Genomic DNA, 18,068 nt, shown 5'->3' with positions numbered 1-18,068 from the left:
CTACCTAATACAATGGACAAACACTGTCCAAATACAGACAGCCTTCTGAGTCTGTAACAATTAGTTCGTATGTGCTCTTACTCATCATTTAGGTGGTGTAATACAAGGAACTAATGAGAGCCAGACTTCATAATGTTGCTTTAGTCTAGCACCTTCCCTTATATTGATAAAAATATCTATACTTAAAAGTTTCTGTTTTCCTAAATTCTCCCTAGGCATTGTGGTTTGTTAGGGTTTTGTTGCTGTAGTTCTAATCTAAATTTTAAAATTACTGTTATTTTTATATTAGCTTTCATAGTTTCCAGATAAAAGTGGATTATTAAGGCTATTATAGGATTTATAACAAAACTGTCTCAAATCCTCTAAAATTTTCAGCTTCATATGCCTCTAACCACACAGAAAATTAATAGTGAAATGCAGACTGAAAACTTTCAGAAAGAAAGTCAGAGTAAAATAAGCAATCTAATATATATAAATATATTTTAAGATTAAATTAAGATTTATAAATACTGAAACTGGTTTTCAATCAGAGTAATTACAATTCACTGTAAGAATATGGAAACATGTAAGGATACTTGAAAATACAAGGATGTTTAGAAAATAATAGAGGGAATATATTTTTTATAAAGCATTCTTACAGACAGAAACACATATAAAAGCATTTTTGCCTTTTTTTTCAGAATTGCTTCTTCTATTGATTCTGCACAGGGACAATGCTGGTATTTTAATCAGTTGATGAAACTTAGTATTAAACATCGATATGCACATGAGTACGGTGAACTGAACATTACTGACAGAGATGGACCAGAAGCACTGCAAAATCATTTAAAGCAAACATCTACTGGCTGCCTACAGGAAAATAACCTCTTTATCATGGGTGCGACAGAAAATAAACAGGTCTTGTTGAATCCTTCTGAAAGATGGATTACTACTGGCCATATTCAGGCCACATTCATTAACTCCTCCATACCTGTGCCACAAAAGGAAAATAAAGAAGATCAGAAAGTGAAGCAGAAGAGCACTGAATCTTGTATTAATTACAGTGGGGAGAGCAAAGGCAACGATAACATGTCAGCCCAACTCACGTTGCAACAGTCAGTGACAGCGGCACGTAATATGGGAAGAGAACTCCAGCATTTTGAGAGTGATAGAGAAAGGTAAGAGAGATGTCAAATTGCTTTCAAATAGATGATCCAGATAGGCAATAGAAGTGATTATATGGGTAAGCAATAGGAGTGATTATACGGATAGGCGGTAAGAGTGAGGATTTCTTATTTAAGACAGAGGCGCGAATTTGTAGTGAGAAAACAGTATTTTTAAGGTTATTGGGCAGTAAAGAGGTATTTTAAGGTGATGCACAGTAGACTTCCATATAAACAACAATCCTTTGTGGTATTCTGTCAGTTGTCAGAATATAGATACATATGTACTTGATTTAAATGTACTATATACTAAGAGAATTTGAAAACTCTCCTGGTCTCCTACCTTTTCCTTCCTTTTTTGCAATAAATTTATGACATCAATTCAATGACACATGCAATGTTAGGGATGAAAATGCTGGATGGTTTACAGGAATTTTGGGCAGTTTAAACTGCAAAATATTGTAAGGCTTTTTTGCTATACTATTCATCAGACATTCAAGATTCATCTGTATAGAGTTTACAGTCAGTATCATTTAGAAGGCGAGAGAGAAAAGTTGGTCAAATCTACCATCCTACTCCCTTGACCTTAGGCCAGTCTCCTGCTGTTGTGATGACTGAAGAGCTAACGGCCTGCCCTGCCCTTGGTACTCCTCCGGCATGCCTCAACCTGCTTCTTAAAAGTAGAGACAGGGGTGAGGGGCCAGTTCAACTTGTTCTGTGCCCTCAGATATTCTCCTGCACAAAACAAACTGGTTTATTACCTCTTTGGAATGCATTTGCTGCTGATTTGTATGGTTCTAGATGTATAGTCAGGGAAAGCAGAAGCTGAAATTTTGCCCTAAAGGTATGAAAATTCAGTTATGATTTCATAAGAATTCAATTTCAAAAATACGTGTCTTGAGAACACTATGAAGAGGACGCATGGAAGGTGTGCTTCTTCATGTTGTTTAGACTTATGGTGAGTGGACAGTAGTGCTTAGTAGATACCTAAGGCACTAATAGTTTGTCATAAAATTTATTATTCAGGAAGACCATAGAATTTATCATTGCCTCTCAGGAAGTTGCCAGTAAGAGTACAGTAGTCTATTATGGAAGATGAATGGTTCAGAAAAATCTTTTTGAAATAGTTCCTTTAGAGTTTTTAGTTCATGTTTAAATGCGCTCTCTAAGTCTGTTGTTGGACGGTTCTCTAATGCCAAATACAAACCATTAAAGGGAGTTTTGTTTGGTTGTTGTTTTTTTTTAACTCAGCTACTGCTTTTTATAGATGCAAAGCTTATAAATACACCATGTTTTCTGGTTGGTAAACTTAATAAACACATTTTAGGAAAAAAAATATTCTGTCTTAACCTCTGAAGTGTGCTTTTTTTGCTGAAAAGTACTTCTCAATTTAAATAGGTGCACTGTACAAGGAAAGAAAATATGTAAAGATTGGGTGAAATTTAGATGTCTTTTCTTAGACCCACTGCCCAACTGAAATGAGAATTTTGTGGAGAAAAGGATTCCCAGATAGTAAAGTCATGATGCAGAGCTGCCATTAAACTTTTTCTGCATTGGTATAAATTATTTGAACATATATTTAGAAAGCTCAACCACTGAACAAATCTGAACAGTGCTTGTTAAACAATGAGCAAATTAGAAAATTTACACATATACCCAGTGGTCAGTAGTGTTAAATTGAAGGGTGAAAGTAGGAAAAAGATAAAATTGCACTTTCTCAGTTTTTATTATCTGCTCCATTGGAGGTATTTGCCTCATGCAGTTTTCAGCATTTAGCTCCCTTTGGTGTTCTTTTTTTTAAGTGGACAGTAGAGCTAAGTGGACTCCTCCAATAGTTTAGTTTATTCAGTCATTATTAAACCACTTCTGCTCCTAATCCTTGCTTTGAGGAGACTCTTCCTCTTCAGTGAATATACAGGGAACAGAGCCCAGTGGAGATTAGTCCTCTTAGATAGTTAGATTTCCAAAATAATGTGATGTGAATGTCCTCCAGTGTTTCTGAACATACATGTCACATCTGGATTGTAATTTTTTAACGGTTTCTTAACAGAACCTTCCATTGGTCTCAATGCATAGTGCTGTGTTTTATGGTTACAGTTTGGCAGCTATGATAATCCAGTTGTACTGGTGAGGCTATGTAATTCATAAAAGTATTTATTTCTCTATGAGGGTCCATATGGCAGCATCAGTTATCCAGTCGCTTTGGCAGCCATACCATGCCAGGAGGAAAAGTGACTGCACCAAAACAGAGAATCATCAGTTTATAGAAGCTTTGAGACAGAAGCATGAAGCTGCCACACTGATCCAGGTTGGTTTACGGTATTCTCTTTACTTATTTTGCAAATTTAATATGGAAAAAATCCTACTAGTTTTGTGTACTTGTCATCTTCTCTCTATTTTTGTTGATGATTTTATTAATAGTTTCATAATTAAACATTTTTTGTTTAATCAGCATAAGCTTGAGGTTTTTAAGAGAGCCTTCTTTATAAAAAGTTTTATAGAAGCATAAAAATATTTTCCCTTTTTTCACCAAGTATTTCCCTGAATTAGTTTTGCTTGATTTAATTCTAATACTATGTTTCAGACATGTTGTGCCCATGTTCTTACTGGGGTATATCTATGCTATTAGACTGACAGATTCTGCGTAACTGGTACATCATGTCTGATATCTATACAACTAACTACTCTTCCCATCTCTTCTGTCCTACCTATCCATCTCTTTTGCTCCTCACGTCCTGAAAATAGGACTGCCTTATCCATACTGCCATTGGGAACAGACCATGGCCTAGGCTGCCCTAAGGCAGATACTGAGCTAACAGTTAAACAGAATGGTTTACTATGTGCAAGAATTGAAGTCCATGCCTTGGCTCTGTTTAGTCTGCTGACCAGATATAGTATTTAGCTGCCACGTCTCCAGGGTTCATGGGTTTTTCTACGTTTTTAAGCAAATGGACTGTGTATTGATTTCAGATTTCAAGTTAGCTTAAAAACATTTGATATTATAAGTCTTTTATAAAAAATGCCAACTGTGACAAAGCAATTTAGGAGCCTAAGTTCCATTTTCAGGCTGAAAATCCAAGTGATTAATTAATATTCAACAAATGGGAGTAGCAAAATGTGTAGTAAATGTGCACACTGAGAAACAGTACAAGTACAGAATCGTATTATATCAGTCAGTTATCTGGGAAGTTGAGCTGAAATTTGTTTCTGGAGTATAATGTGTAGCTACTATATTAACAATTGATCTCCGTAAACTTATTTAAGCGATTTTTGAACTTACTTATGTATTTGACCTCTACTATTTATTAACGAGTTTCGCAGATTTATATAGTGATTCAAATGTGCTTCCTTTCATTAGTTTCAGACCTCATAATTTCCAAAGTTAGTATGAAAATAAAGAGTCTTTTGCTATTTATCTTCTGTGCATTTTCTGGATTTTTAGGCCTCTTTTATATCCTTTCCCACATTCACTCTTTTGTAAATAAAAGTTTAGTCCATTTAGTCTCTTTTCACATTACTCCATACCTTTTTTGTCCCTCACTGAACCTTTACCTTATTCTATTACAACCTTTTTTAAAGAAGTGACTAGAACTGAATTCCATAGGCAGATATGTCACAAATTTGTACAGTAAGACAGTTTTCATATTGTTTCTTAAAAACTACTAACATATAACTTTTCTTTTTGATCATGACTGAGCACAGACCTGGTGCTTTTGTAGATCTGTTAACAGCTGCCTTACAGTTTGTCTTTATGCATATACCATTAGGATTGCTTTTCTCCTTTGCATTTGTAGAAGCTAATTGTGTTTGTTGAATGAAATATATTTGTCATTTGGTCACTCGGTAATATCAGCACATTTTATCTGGATGGTTATGAAGATCTGTAGCAAAATAACAACAATGAAATTATAAGAAAGCAGTTCTAATACATTTAATCATTTTTATAATAATCAGTAATTTTATCTGTAAAAACAGTAACATTTTAAAAAATTTATGCAGTTAGACAATAATTTCCTAAAAATTAGTATGCTAAACGTTAAGCCAGAATATGAGATTTACCTTTCCTATTTAGTGCCTTCATTGCATAGCCATTAAATGGACAACACTACATCTTTCAGGACAGTGGAAAGTTTTTGCATGGTGTTTTAAATCTTAGACCGTCTTGAACTCTAATGCTGTTAAACACTCATTTGGGGAAAGATTGCTGTCCCAAATTTAGTTTTCTTAATTCCATCTATGAAATTTTGATCTCTGATGTGTTTTCCTGGATCTGATTTTACGGCTTGGCATGTCTTCCTAACACCCTTCCTCTTTTTCTAGCACTTAATTTCTATTGTGCTCCTTTTTCTTAGATATGATCATGCTTACTGGTAATTTTTTTTTTTAAATAAAGATCTTAGACAGTTAAGAAAGAGTAACTGACCAAGCTCAATTGCATGAGGTGTCTCCAAGAATTGCTACTTGTAAACTATAAGACATTTTAGTACAAGTGTATTTTTATTCTTAGTAATTTGAAAGTTGACACTCAGCTTTTTCTTATGTAGCCTTTCCTTTCAGTTTATGATAGTCCCTGAAGGAATTGTCAAATAATTAATTAGTTGACCCAGGTTTGTAGTTGAGGGAGTTGCAGGATTCCTTTCTGCTTACTTGTGGAGAGCCTCTTGAGTACTCTAAGCTTTAGACATATGCTGGCATTTAATTTGTCTTGTAGTTTTAAATGTCACATAAAGTTCAAAAAACAGATCATTGAGCTATTAAACCAAGGCCCAAGATGTTTTATCTTCCTAATGGGATAACATAGAGAATCTGGATTTGGGTTTGATCTATGGCTTTGTATAACATGCTTTAAATTTTTTGTTTAGGCATTTTGGAAGGGTTTTCTTTTGCGAAAGAAACTGGCCAGTGCTCTTGCAGCTGTTAAAAGTGATGAAGTGGAGGATGACTATGAAGAAATAAATGTGGATGATTTCATGTTTTCTGAAGTAAGCACAGTCATTAGCATAAAAATTTTGTGTAAAAAATAAATATTATTCTTCTTAAGCAATCATGTAGGTGTTAGAAATAAAAGAAATTGAAAGGACTATCAGGACTAGAATTAACATGCTGGATGTCCAGGTATAAAGAAGCATTTGCTATATATAGCTCATTTAAATGTATATGCCATGGATTAATTGCTTCTTGCTCTTTAAGATCCTTGGGTAGTTACTGTGCTATTAATGTCACACCTACCATAGAACCCCATATATTTCTACTTAAATAATCATTATTTCTACCTAAGTAATCAAATGAGAATAAGGAAACAGCTACTTTTGTTCTAAAATGTTTAGCTTTTTAGTATTTTAGTAACAGATTATAATGACAACAGTATTCGAGTTTGTATTTTGTTCATTTTCATGATGGAATGAAAACAATAATATAACTGAAAATACAGAAAATATAGCTGAGATTCCCTGTTGCAGTATTCCAGTAAAAGGAACACACACCCAAGCCAGAGCTACATCAGGATTATTAGCTGTTCTTTCATCTTATAGGTAAAGTGCTAAAAGGATTGGGAGTCTGAATACAGTAGTGAATTATGAAGAGAAGTATAGTTAAATCAGAAAAAAATCCCACACTGAGAAGGTCTGTGATGCATAAAATCCAGAAACAATTACTAGTAATTTTTACAAGTTATATAGAGCTAATAATGTCCTTTCAGTTTCAAAGGACTGAAATTGGCTCAGAAGTTTCCATTCTAAGAAACAAAAGCACGCTCCAAAGGAATTTGAGGAATATCATCACATTCAAAACTGAATTTTCATGTTCAAAACAGAATTTAACGATAATTAAGTAAAAAATAAAAATGTCTGCAGGATCAATATTGTCAATTAGTAAGCAAGGAAAAGAATTTTTTAACTGATTTTTCTTTTATAGCATCAAAAGACACAGTCTGCATGGGAAGTTCTAGCCTCAGTAGGTGTAGTAAGGCAGCTGTTGATGACTTAGCTGTATCACAGACTCACAGAATCACAGAATGTTAGGGGTTGGAAGGGACCTTGAAAGATCATCTAGTCCAACCCCCCTGCCAGAGCAGGACCACCTAGAGTAGATCACACAGGAACACATCTAGGCGGGTTTTGAATGTCTCCAGGGAAGGAGACTCCACAACCTCTCTGGGCAGCCTGTTCCAGTGCTCTGTCACCCTCACAGTGAGAAAGTTTTTCCTTATGTTAATGTGGAACCTCCTGTGCTCAAAATAGCTTATATATTTGTCTGGAGCACTGCTTTCTCTAAGAGTTCACATTTGTTCGCTGCTTTTTTCTTTTTTTAAAAATGGTTTCAGGTAAAGCAAAGAAAACTGATAGAAATGTGGCCATTTGAGACCTAAGAGGGTATGACTGAGGTTTTTTTCCACAAACCCTTGTCTCTGAACGTGCTTGTTCAGCTGCTGCATCTTTGCAAGAGCCATTTGTCCATATTCCACTGTAATTTTGCAAAGGAGATTAATGCAATAGCCCTGCTACTGGCAGGATTAGGTCCTATGTATGATCACATGTTTGTATGGCTTATAGAGACCTATGAAACCAAATATATTGTTAGGTGGAGCAGTGCAGTTTACAGTTGATCAGTCTTCAGTCATTTGAATATTGGCCTTCTTTTGCCACCCCCCTCCCCTTACAAAATATTTTGGCTTTGTATGAAATTATTAACAATGACTTGATGACTTGCAGTAATTTTATTTTTTTCTTCTCCCTTTCAGCAGCTATTTTAGGATACATTTTCAGAATTACTGTCTTATTGTAAGAGCATGCAAAATGTTTGAGGCAGGAGTACCAGGAATCATTTGGTAGACAGGAAATGTGTGTGTGTAAACATAGAGATCTGGCTTAAATTTTAAGATTTTTTTCATTTTAATTTGAAATACATATACAAAAAAGAACAGTCTCATTAGTTGATGTTCTCTGATCCCTGGCTTCTTTCTAAAATAATAAAAAGCAGAAAGTTGAAGGATTTATTTCTTCACACAGGAAGGAAGTATCTGTTCATATATTAAAGAAGGAAAATATCCTGTTTTGAATTATTCAGCCTGTAGGCCAGAGTCATATATACTGTAATTCAATTGAGCTGTTCTTTTTTGATTCTGTTTGGCCCAAATAATCCTGTGATTTTTTTTTTTTTGATTTTTTTTTTTAATTGCTAAACAGAAAACTACGTGGGCAGTTTTGTTCTGTCTGTCTGTCAGCAAGGCAATCGCATTTGGGCAGGTGAGGGAGAAGGGAAAGGAGTGGGGAAGGCAGGAAAAAAAGGCCAGCTCATTTCAGAGGGTCTTGCACTGTATCACCCAGTGGTGCTGCCACACATTTCTTCTTCCTTTTTTCAAATTGTTATTGAGTTTATTAGGAAAGAAATAAAATATGGGTTTAGGGAGCAATTCTCGGAGTAAGTGTTTAGGTTCAGGTCATGACAGAAGAACCATGAGCTGATGTTTTAATTTGCACAGCAGGCTCAAAAGCTGAACTGGGGACTGATGTCAAACAAGTTACTCAAGCCCTTAGCGTCTTGTGATGAAAAATGTAAGAACATCTGTTTTCTACAGAGCAGTTTATGTGATAAATTTACAATGTATTTGCCCATGAAGGATATACTTTTTTCAGTGAGTGAGCATTTCAGCATTCAAGATTGATGACTGTAACTAGAATTATACCCTGAAATATTTGTCATATTTTTCCTTCTTTTTGTTTTTCTTTCTCTATTTCTTTTTCTTTCTCCTTCTCTTTTTCTTTTTTCTTTTTTCTTTTTGTTTTTGTTTTTGTTTTTCTTTCTCTTTTTCTTTCTGTTTCTTTCTCTTTTTTCTTTCTCTTTCTCTTTCTCTTTCTCTTTCTCTTTCTCTTTCTCTTTCTCTTTCTCTTTCTCTTTCTCTTTCTCTTTCTCTTTCTCTTTCTCTTTCTCTTTCTCTCTTTCTTTGTCTATTTGTCAAACATATATCTTGTCTGTGCGGAAGAGTTTGATTGTGAGAAATATGTGGCTTAACTACAATGTGCCTACACTCTGCTCTGCCTAGCCGGACTAGCTATCCTCAGAACTAGGTTGCCTGCTTCTGTGTGTCTTTAGGTGTTCCGTTCTCTACAGCTGAGCGATACCAAATCACAGGGACTTTCCACTTTTGCAGAAACATGCAGGAGAAGCTTAGAACAGTCTATACTTCCTATTCCCTCCTTTCTGGCCTCAGTGTTTTATAGCAAAGTGCTGAAGCAAAGCCAAATAATGACACATGGTATCAGTGGCTATCTGTTGGGCCTCAAACAAGTGTGTAGGGAGGAGTACATATTGCTGGGCTAAGAGATCCCATATGCTAGGGTGTGAAAGAAGAGAAAAATATCTGGACATCATTTTGTACTGCAGATTTCACTGTTGGATAGGGTGAGTGAAATGAGAGAGAAGGGCAGAAAAAAATGTTCCTTATTGCAAACCAATACAAAAGTACTAAATCTTGTCCAAAAGTTTTTGGAATACTACACTATTTTGTGGTGTAGCCATTGCGGTGTTTTTTATACCAGTATTATGTAGATTTCAGTCATAATGATTTTATTCAGTATTATCTATTATTCTACAGAATCACTAGTGTGCAAGCACCTATTTAAACTATTTGCAAATATCACAATGCAATAAGTCATTAGGACCAGTTTTCATTAAATTACTGTTTAATATCTTTATTATAAACTCAGTGTACCCAGGTGAGGCTGTGAAACAGCATGGGGAAAACTCTAGTCTTTGCCAAAGATCTTGTTTACTTCATTTTATGCACATTGAGCAGTGGTATAATTTTAGTACAAGTTTGACACCGTATCATGTGAAAAATGGATTGCATGTGATTGAGTTGGAGGAAGAGCCTTTATCTTGCTCACGATAGCATGAAGAGTAACCATTTAACTTGAACAATTACTGATCTCTTCTTGTATTCATATCAGCTCCCATATGTTGCCAAAGACATTCAGATGCAATTGATGGCAGTAGTGTTTTGTGCCTGTTGTATTGTGTGATGTCAAACAGGCTGTCCCAAATGAGATGAAAGATCTGGCCAACAGATGTCTCGGAAAGCAAGAGCCTGGTATTTAGTGATGTTTTCATGTCTTTCATGTGGACTTTGGAGAATTCCAGCCTATATGCTCCAGAAGGCTGATCTTAAGGCAACCTTTCATCAGCAGTCCATCCATGTAGCAAATGATCTACAAGGCTCAGCTCACTTTACCTCTGGTGGACAAAATCTGACAACATATTTGCTTGACACAGCTCTTACTTTCTGTGCCATATAACCATCAACATTGTTGTTTTCTGGATGAGAATATGATGTGAGCCAAATGCAAAATGGCTGAACTTGCCAGTGTGTCAGAAAGCTGAACCAATTGAATGTGATCAGTTTTAAGACAATTATTTAGTTGGAATAGTGGCTGTTGAATAAATTATTGTTTTCCCATTGAGTCAGCATATGGACATATGTCTTATTGTCATCGAGATAAATACCAATATTGACAGTTACTTGGCACAGAAAGCAAGGACTGTATTTTCAAAATCTATTTTTTTTAATTTAGTTTAAATCAGGACTATCTAGTCATACTTTTTCAAAAAGAAAGGAACTTTGTAAGTTGCAATCAAGCTGTAAAGAAATCCATCACTTTTTCCTTCATAAAAGTGAATAAATCTGTTGCCCTCAGACAAAGTGTTGTTCTGCTTCTGAGCTTGATTATGTAGAATTTTGAAATGCCAGTCTTTTTGGCAGCTTTTGCAATTATTGGCCAGGAGTTCCCTTCACCTTTTTTTTAACATATCCACAGTCAGACACATAGCCGTTAATTTTTTGCTTGCCTTCCATGGCAGCTAGGTAGCAGTTTCTTTTTCTTTTTCTTTTTCTTTTTTTTTTTTTAGGTGGGGGGCGTGGGAAGGAGAAGAATAAAAACTACCTCAGATGTGCTAACTCGTGAAAAGTATACAGCAATTACAACATTTTCTTTACACCTCCCATCTTTAGTATTCTTATCACGTGTCCAAACTAGACTCATACAATGTGTTTTGTTTCCTTTTCGGATAATCCTTCATGATGTGGTTTGTCTCAGGCTGTGAGCTTGTGATTGTGGGCTTGTGACAGTGATTGCCGTTTTCTGGCTAGTGCCAGGAAATAAGTGTAGCCTATGGATTAGAAAGTCCCCATAACATTTATTGTACTTTGACACTCTTACGCCTGTCTAGATCTTGTAATTGCTTATAAATGTCAGATCAGAATCCAGCTTCTCTGTACTGTATACTGCAAAGAATATGATCCTTTTTTGGTCAGTTTTCCTATAAAGTTACAGTGTTGTAGAAAAGCAAAAAAGTGTATGATGAAAAAATTTCATTAGATCCATCCTCTTCTTTTAAAAAGGAGAGGAAAAACTGTCTCCTAAGTAACATATTGGAAGATCAATCTTTTCAGTGAGTGTATATCAACAATCTCTTGATATGATCCTGCTTCCTCAGCTGCTATGTTAATGAATTGCATGCCATTCTCAGTCTGTGGCATCATCAGATACAGAAAGCCTCTTTTCTACCTCTTTCAGCAAAGACGCTTATCTAAAATGCTGAAATCTTTTTTTCTAGTTATCTGATAGATATCCTGGCCTTGGAAGTGGTTTGCTGCAGTCAGTATCTGATAAAATAAACACAAACACTGCTATTAGGAGTTGTGGTGGTCAGTAACACTCCAGCTTCACAGCTCGTTCAGAATGTGCTCTAATTGCTTTTTGGCCTTCCACCATGAGATCTAAGTTCAGATGCACCTGAAATGCTTTTTCATTTTTAAACAGAAGCTATCTTCACAGCTTGCCTCTTGGTTGTTTAACCAAGAACTATCTATAACCAAATTCAAACAAACACTTTCCGCTAATGATGCATGACACTAAAGATATCATTTGGAATCTATATTTAGACAACTGGTATAGTATTTTCTAAATTATATGTAGCTTGTAGGACATATCAAAGTATAGTGATGTCATTAATTGTACTTCTTAGTCTCATTTCTCTAAAGACAAAACCAAGGATCATAATTGAATAAACAGGCCAAGCAATGGAAAAATGTGTAAAAGTGAAAAAAGTCTTAGGTCTGTGGAGTTTTAGACTCATTGCTATAGCCTCAAAGGAAAATCATTCTAAGCCAAATGCATCATTGTAAATGGAAGTAGTACCAGAACCATCAGTGGTCAGTGAGTATATTTACATCAGGAGTCTCTTGAAAGCGGAGCTAAGGGTCCCAAATCATTGACTACAACTTCCATAAGTTCTTTAATTTTTGTTTAATGTTAAAACTGACATTTTAGTGTAGGCATAGATTGTGTTTAAAGGATAGTTGAATGTCTGATATCTAGCATGTCCGCATACATTGATTTCCATTGAAAATTATTTTTCAGTAATGCCTATTTACAAATTTCAGGAGCTCTCCTAACTGGTTTGTCTGTACTCTGAAAGAAGACGCCATTGATGCAGCCAATATTGTAATTGAGTTAAATAGCGGTACTTTTGGAGGAATCAAAGATGTCAGCTTCCTTTCTCCTCCACACTTAAATCCATACATGTCTCATTGCCTGGAGCTTGAACTCCTTTCAGTTTAGAACATGTTATCCAACCACAGCACAGCTTAACTTACCTGAACACATACAAGTCCTCAGGAACAGATGGAATGCATCTGAGGGGGCTGAACAAGCTGCCAGGTGTCATTTTGAGGTCACTCTCCATCATCTTTGAAAGGTCGTGACAACTGGTGGAGGTTACTGGTGACTGGAAAAGGGCAGACATCACACCCATCTTCAAGAAAGGCAAGAAGAAAGATATAGGGAACTAGAAGCCAATCAACCTCATCTCAGTTCCTGGGAAGGTTGTGAAGCAAATCCTCTCAGAAGCCATTTCTAAACCCATGAAAGAAGATGATTAGGAGCAGCCAGCATGGGTTTACCAAGGGCGGATCAACTTCATTGATTGCTATCACAAGGTGACTGGCATAATGAATAAGGAGAGGGCAGTGCATATTGCATGCCTTTATTTTAGCAAGGTCATTGACTGTCTCCCACAATTTTATCCTCAAAATTTGTTGAGGTATGGGCTGGACAAATAGACCATAGGGGGAGTGGCAGATTGACTGGACTGCCACGCTCAGAGACTTGTGTTCTGTGGTGCAAAATCCATCTTGTGGAGAGTAATTAATGGAGCCAATCATAGATGGTAGGGGGACCAAAATAATTAATGTCTTAATTAACAACCTGTATGATGGAACAGAGTGCAATCTCAGCAAGAGTGCAGATGATACCAAATCAGGGGCAGCAGTTGGTATGCTGGAGGACCAGGGTGTTCTTTAGAGCAGCCTGCCTGCCCAGGCTAGGGAAACAGGCTGACCAGAGCCTCTTGATGTTCAAGAGCAAGTGCAAAGTTCGATGTATGGGCTAAGAGTCACCCTGTGCAACACTGTTGGCTAGGGGCTGACTGTCTAGGAAGCAGCACCACAGGAAATTATCTAGGGTCCTAATTGTCTTTCTTCGCCATGCAATTCTCGAGTTTTTAATAGTGTCAGCAGAGAAGGGGGAAAAAAATCCATACCCTATAACACAATCTTGATTTAGCTAAACACCATTTAACTTTATGTCTAGTTTGTCCTTGAATGGAGGGGGCTAAGGAATCCTAAATGCTAAATACTATTAAAACCATCTCCTGGTACTCAGTCTAGTAATTTTCTTTGTATGGAAAATTTTATTTTGGTATGGAAATACCAGTAGCTATTGGTCATTTCACAAATCTGAGCTTACAACAGGAAAACATCCCAAAGAATATGTTCCTGAAGCTCTTGAATTTCTCAGAGTAGCAGTGCAAGTCCCAAAAGATTTAAGCTGTTGAGACTGCAGCTATGAATCAACATATTTCAACTTGCAGATTCATTTGTGCATAATTTATTTCAAATAGAAGAATTAGTGCTATAGACACATATAAGGAGCACAGTGTAAGTGAAGCTGAGAGATGATTAAGACTTGTCTTCTTTAAAATTGAGCATTCTAGTCTAATTAGAGATTTAGTGTAATTACAGATTATCATCAGTTTCAAAAAATCTATGCTTACAACTTAATCCTTTGCTCTTTATCTTCCAAATACTTTTTTTGTTCTTATTTCTGAAATAAGGACTTATAAACAAAAAGGGAAAGTTGTCTTGAAATTGAATCAAATTTCTCGTGTGACATGAAATTTGAAACTATTAAAGGTTAAATGACTATGAACTTGTGACTAGTCTATTTTTATTACCCAGTGCTTCTGCCTGACTTCCCTCCCTTTGACAAAACTGCAAGCTGAAGTACAGCTTTCTTTTCAGTTGTGTTTTTAGTATACGTTCCCCAAACTTGGTAGAACATTTTGGATTATCTTCCTTTGAAATTGTGTTTTCTCTGAATGTACAGTATTTAAGGGGTGGGACTGAGGGGTGCCTTGGCTGTGTTTTGGGGTTGTTTTTGTTGGTTTTTTTAATTCATTGCCCCTTGAAAGGTTTGTTTGGGTTTTTTTTCTACAGAGGTAGGAGAATTTGGAAAAAAGCTTATAGGGACATACTAGCTAAAGTTTGTGTAGTGTGACAGAGTCATAGAGGGGAAGACCTGAAGATTCTTGTTATTTTAATGGGGAAAGGCTGCATCTGGGGTCTTACAGCCATTTTGAGAGGTGGCCTGAAGGTGCCAGGTGCCTGATGTTTATTGAGGTGGGTGCAGGTATGCATCTGAAACGATTTTTGAAGGATACATTTCTGATGCGTACTTGAACCATGTTTAACTTCTGAAGCTGAGTTAGCCATTTACCTATCTGTATTTTTTTATTCCTGTATTCAAAAAAGAGATATAAGACACGGAGCTTCCTTTGAACACTGTCAAGCTTAAGATAAAAATGCATTTCTAAAAAAGTTTGGGTCACATCATAGGTCATGAATGACTAGCATGAACTACAATAAGACTCAGACTTTTGGAAAGTTATGTATGTGTACATTCAACCTTTCTTGTGAACGAAAACTTTTAGGGTCCTTGCAATTTTCATTATTCATTTACTTTTTTATATTCCAAAGTATTTTCATTATTTCAGATATATGTATTTAGAGAAATCCTGTAGGTACATATATTAAATATAAATATATATGTGTATGTATTAGAATTAGGTAGTTTTCTGAGCTTATTAAACATTTTGAAAAAATTACGTTTGGAGAAGACATCCCCAATAAAATTTTCTTGATTTTTATGATTTGTTATGAATGTTATGATTTTTCTAGTAATTGTCAATATATCCTTCTTATAAATGGACAACTACACAACTATGCTTGTCCTCTAATTTTCCTACAAAAAAGTACTCTAATAATTGACCGGGTGTTGTAAGTCTATAAAATCTCTTGGGGTCAATTAATCATTGTGATATTTCTCTGGAATCCATACGATACTCACTACTTTTTTTGGCTTGAAATATTGTTTGGTTTTAGCAGTCATAAGAATGCATCCATGCCCAGCTTTCCTTCCTAATTCTCTTGTCTTATATGAAGACAGTGTTGAAAAAGAAGCATTGCTAAAGGTTAAAATAACCTTTATTAGGGTGCTAACCTATTTATCTTCACCACATAAAATGTGTGAAAAAGCATGAAAGACAAACCCAGAGGAAAACAATATTTTTCCTTCTGCTTGCAGTTCAAAGATCTGTTTTCTATAAAATGTATATTCACTAAACTGTCTAATTAAAAAGTCTGTATACAGTTTTTTATAAAATTGTTCAAATCAACACATTTACATATAGTTTTAAAATGGCAGAACTTAGGCTGATTTTTTGTGGTACTGGAAACGGAATAGTAATGCAACTGATAGATTATTCGGTTAAGGGTGTTCATATTTGATACTATATTAGCTTTGTAATTTTCTTTGAAAGTCTGGGTCTGAATTGATATTCAGCTTCCTAACGAACTAAGCTTTACACATGAACTTGGGTTTCTCATAAACGTGCTCTGGTCCTTCTTTATCAGCCATACAAGCTAAAAATTTGTGATTTCTTAAGAACTTTTTCAAAACTCACTTATGCTTTTAGAGAAGAAATTTCTAGCAAAGAATACTTAGGCCTTGACAGAAATGAAGTTTAGTCTAAAAAGAAATTAAAGATGTTGTCCTGGAGTAGCATGATATTTGAATGAAATACACCACAGAGTGCAGTGTTTACCAGGAACCGAGAGAAAAAGTTACAGCTTTCTGCCAGATGAAAGATGGTACAGTATGGCTGGCTGTGGTATGCCCTTTTCTGTGGCGAGTATCCACAGGGTTAACCTTCAGCATATGATCCTTCTGCCTGAGCTCTCCCCCTCCCAGTCTGAGCAATGATTTAACCTACAGGATGTCTAAGACTAGGAAAAGTAGTTCTTCATGTGGCATGTATTGCCCAAATAGAAATCTTATCAGCTTATTCAAAATAGTCATAGAATGCTGTTGAATGTTCTGCCTTGGATTAAAGTACTGTCTTTCACTTGTTTTTTATTTTAACTTCTTGTTTTATTTTCTTGGAGTGGACTAGACTTTAACCACACTATTCGGATATACTCACTAACCCCTAGGAAAATAGAAATCAAGGACATCACCACCCTGAAGAATTTTATTTAAACTTGTATTCTATAGAGAAAAACAGTGGAAAGATTCATTCTGATTTATTTATTTATTTATTTACACTTATTGCATATTATTCTTATTAAAAACGAATTTGAATGTAGAGAGGGCCGATACTTTGTAAAATGTGGTTGTAAAAGGACCATTCTGACTGAGAATGACACTAATGGCCTGCCTCACTGCAGGGAGCAGAAGTCCAGATAAACAGGTTAGAGAAAACCAGGCAGTTGAACTGGAGGGCGAATCCTTCTTTAAGAGCAAAGAATTCCACACACTTCTGTGAAATACGGAAAAAAAATTTTTTTAATGAGATGCTTTTTTTCCGCTCCCATTCCTCCTATTCTGTTGTAATGCTCAGGAGACAGTCATGACTCTTAGTTCAAAGTGAATTTTGGATGTTAATTTTCTCCTGCTTGTTTATATTCTGTGGTGTAATTTTCCTATTTTAGTCTTAAGATGCGATATAAATAAAAGCACTAAAAAGATATCAATAAAACAATTTTTCTAGCTAAATCACTGCTGTCCTGCAAACAGTAGTAATTCAATGAGGAAATGAAAGAAGAAAGGAAAAAGGTGTAAAGAGTTGATTCTCCCTAATTTTCAAAAATGGTTTCATGGTTTTGTCAGATGGTAATTCATGTTGTGATTCTGAGGTCTACCATGTTTGGAAATCTGGGGTAGCTTCAGTTCACATGGCAGCCAATATGTTGGCCTTTTGGAGTTAATCTACACCACTTCAGCAGTTATATGCTCTGAGCAATGTAAATGATTTGCATTCTTTCTGGATTGACATAGAGATGACCTTGCAAACATGCTGACTAGATGGTTATATCTGTCATAAGAAGTTAGATTACTGTTTTAAGCTGAGGAATCTTTTCCTAGATGTTAGCAGAAGGTCTTTAAACCACTAATTTCCAAGGTCTGAAAAAATATACCAAGGGAAGAATTGTCCTGAACATGTCCAGCTTCTTTCATTCTTTCCATAAGCATAGGCATAGGGCCATGAAGTTGATCAGGGAGCTGGAGCACCTCTCCTATGAGGACAGGCTGAGAGATTTGGGGTTGTCCAGTGTGGAGAAGAGAAGGCTCCAGGGAGACCTTCTAGCAGCCTTCCAGTATTTAAAGGGAGCCTACAGGAAAGGTTATCTAGGTTAGATATTAGGAAGAAATTCTTTACTGTGAGGGTGGTGAGACACTGGACCGGGTTGCCCAGAGAAGCTATGGCTGCCCCCTCCCTGGCAGTGTTCAAGGCCAGGCTGGATGGGGCTTT

General features: G+C 35.9%; 1 protein-coding gene across 1 annotated transcript in view; it reads left to right on the top strand.

Moving 5' to 3' along the window:
• Positions 1-18,068, top strand: part of LRRIQ1 (leucine rich repeats and IQ motif containing 1) — a 115,069-nt gene that overhangs the window by 36,565 nt on the left and 60,436 nt on the right. Inside the window, exons 14-16 of the mRNA XM_086461917.1 lie at positions 681-1,157; positions 3,312-3,450; positions 6,005-6,124. Coding sequence (XP_086318043.1) covers positions 681-1,157; positions 3,312-3,450; positions 6,005-6,124 — 736 coding nt within the window. The remainder of the gene's footprint in view (positions 1-680; positions 1,158-3,311; positions 3,451-6,004; positions 6,125-18,068) is intronic.

Source organism: Leptosomus discolor, chromosome 1 (assembly GCF_034619465.1).
Source record: "Leptosomus discolor isolate bLepDis1 chromosome 1, bLepDis1.hap2, whole genome shotgun sequence".
Taxonomy (NCBI): domain Eukaryota; kingdom Metazoa; phylum Chordata; class Aves; order Leptosomiformes; family Leptosomidae; genus Leptosomus; species Leptosomus discolor.
The sequence above is the reverse complement of the archived record's forward strand: the minus strand, read 5'-3'. Positions and strand labels throughout refer to the sequence as shown.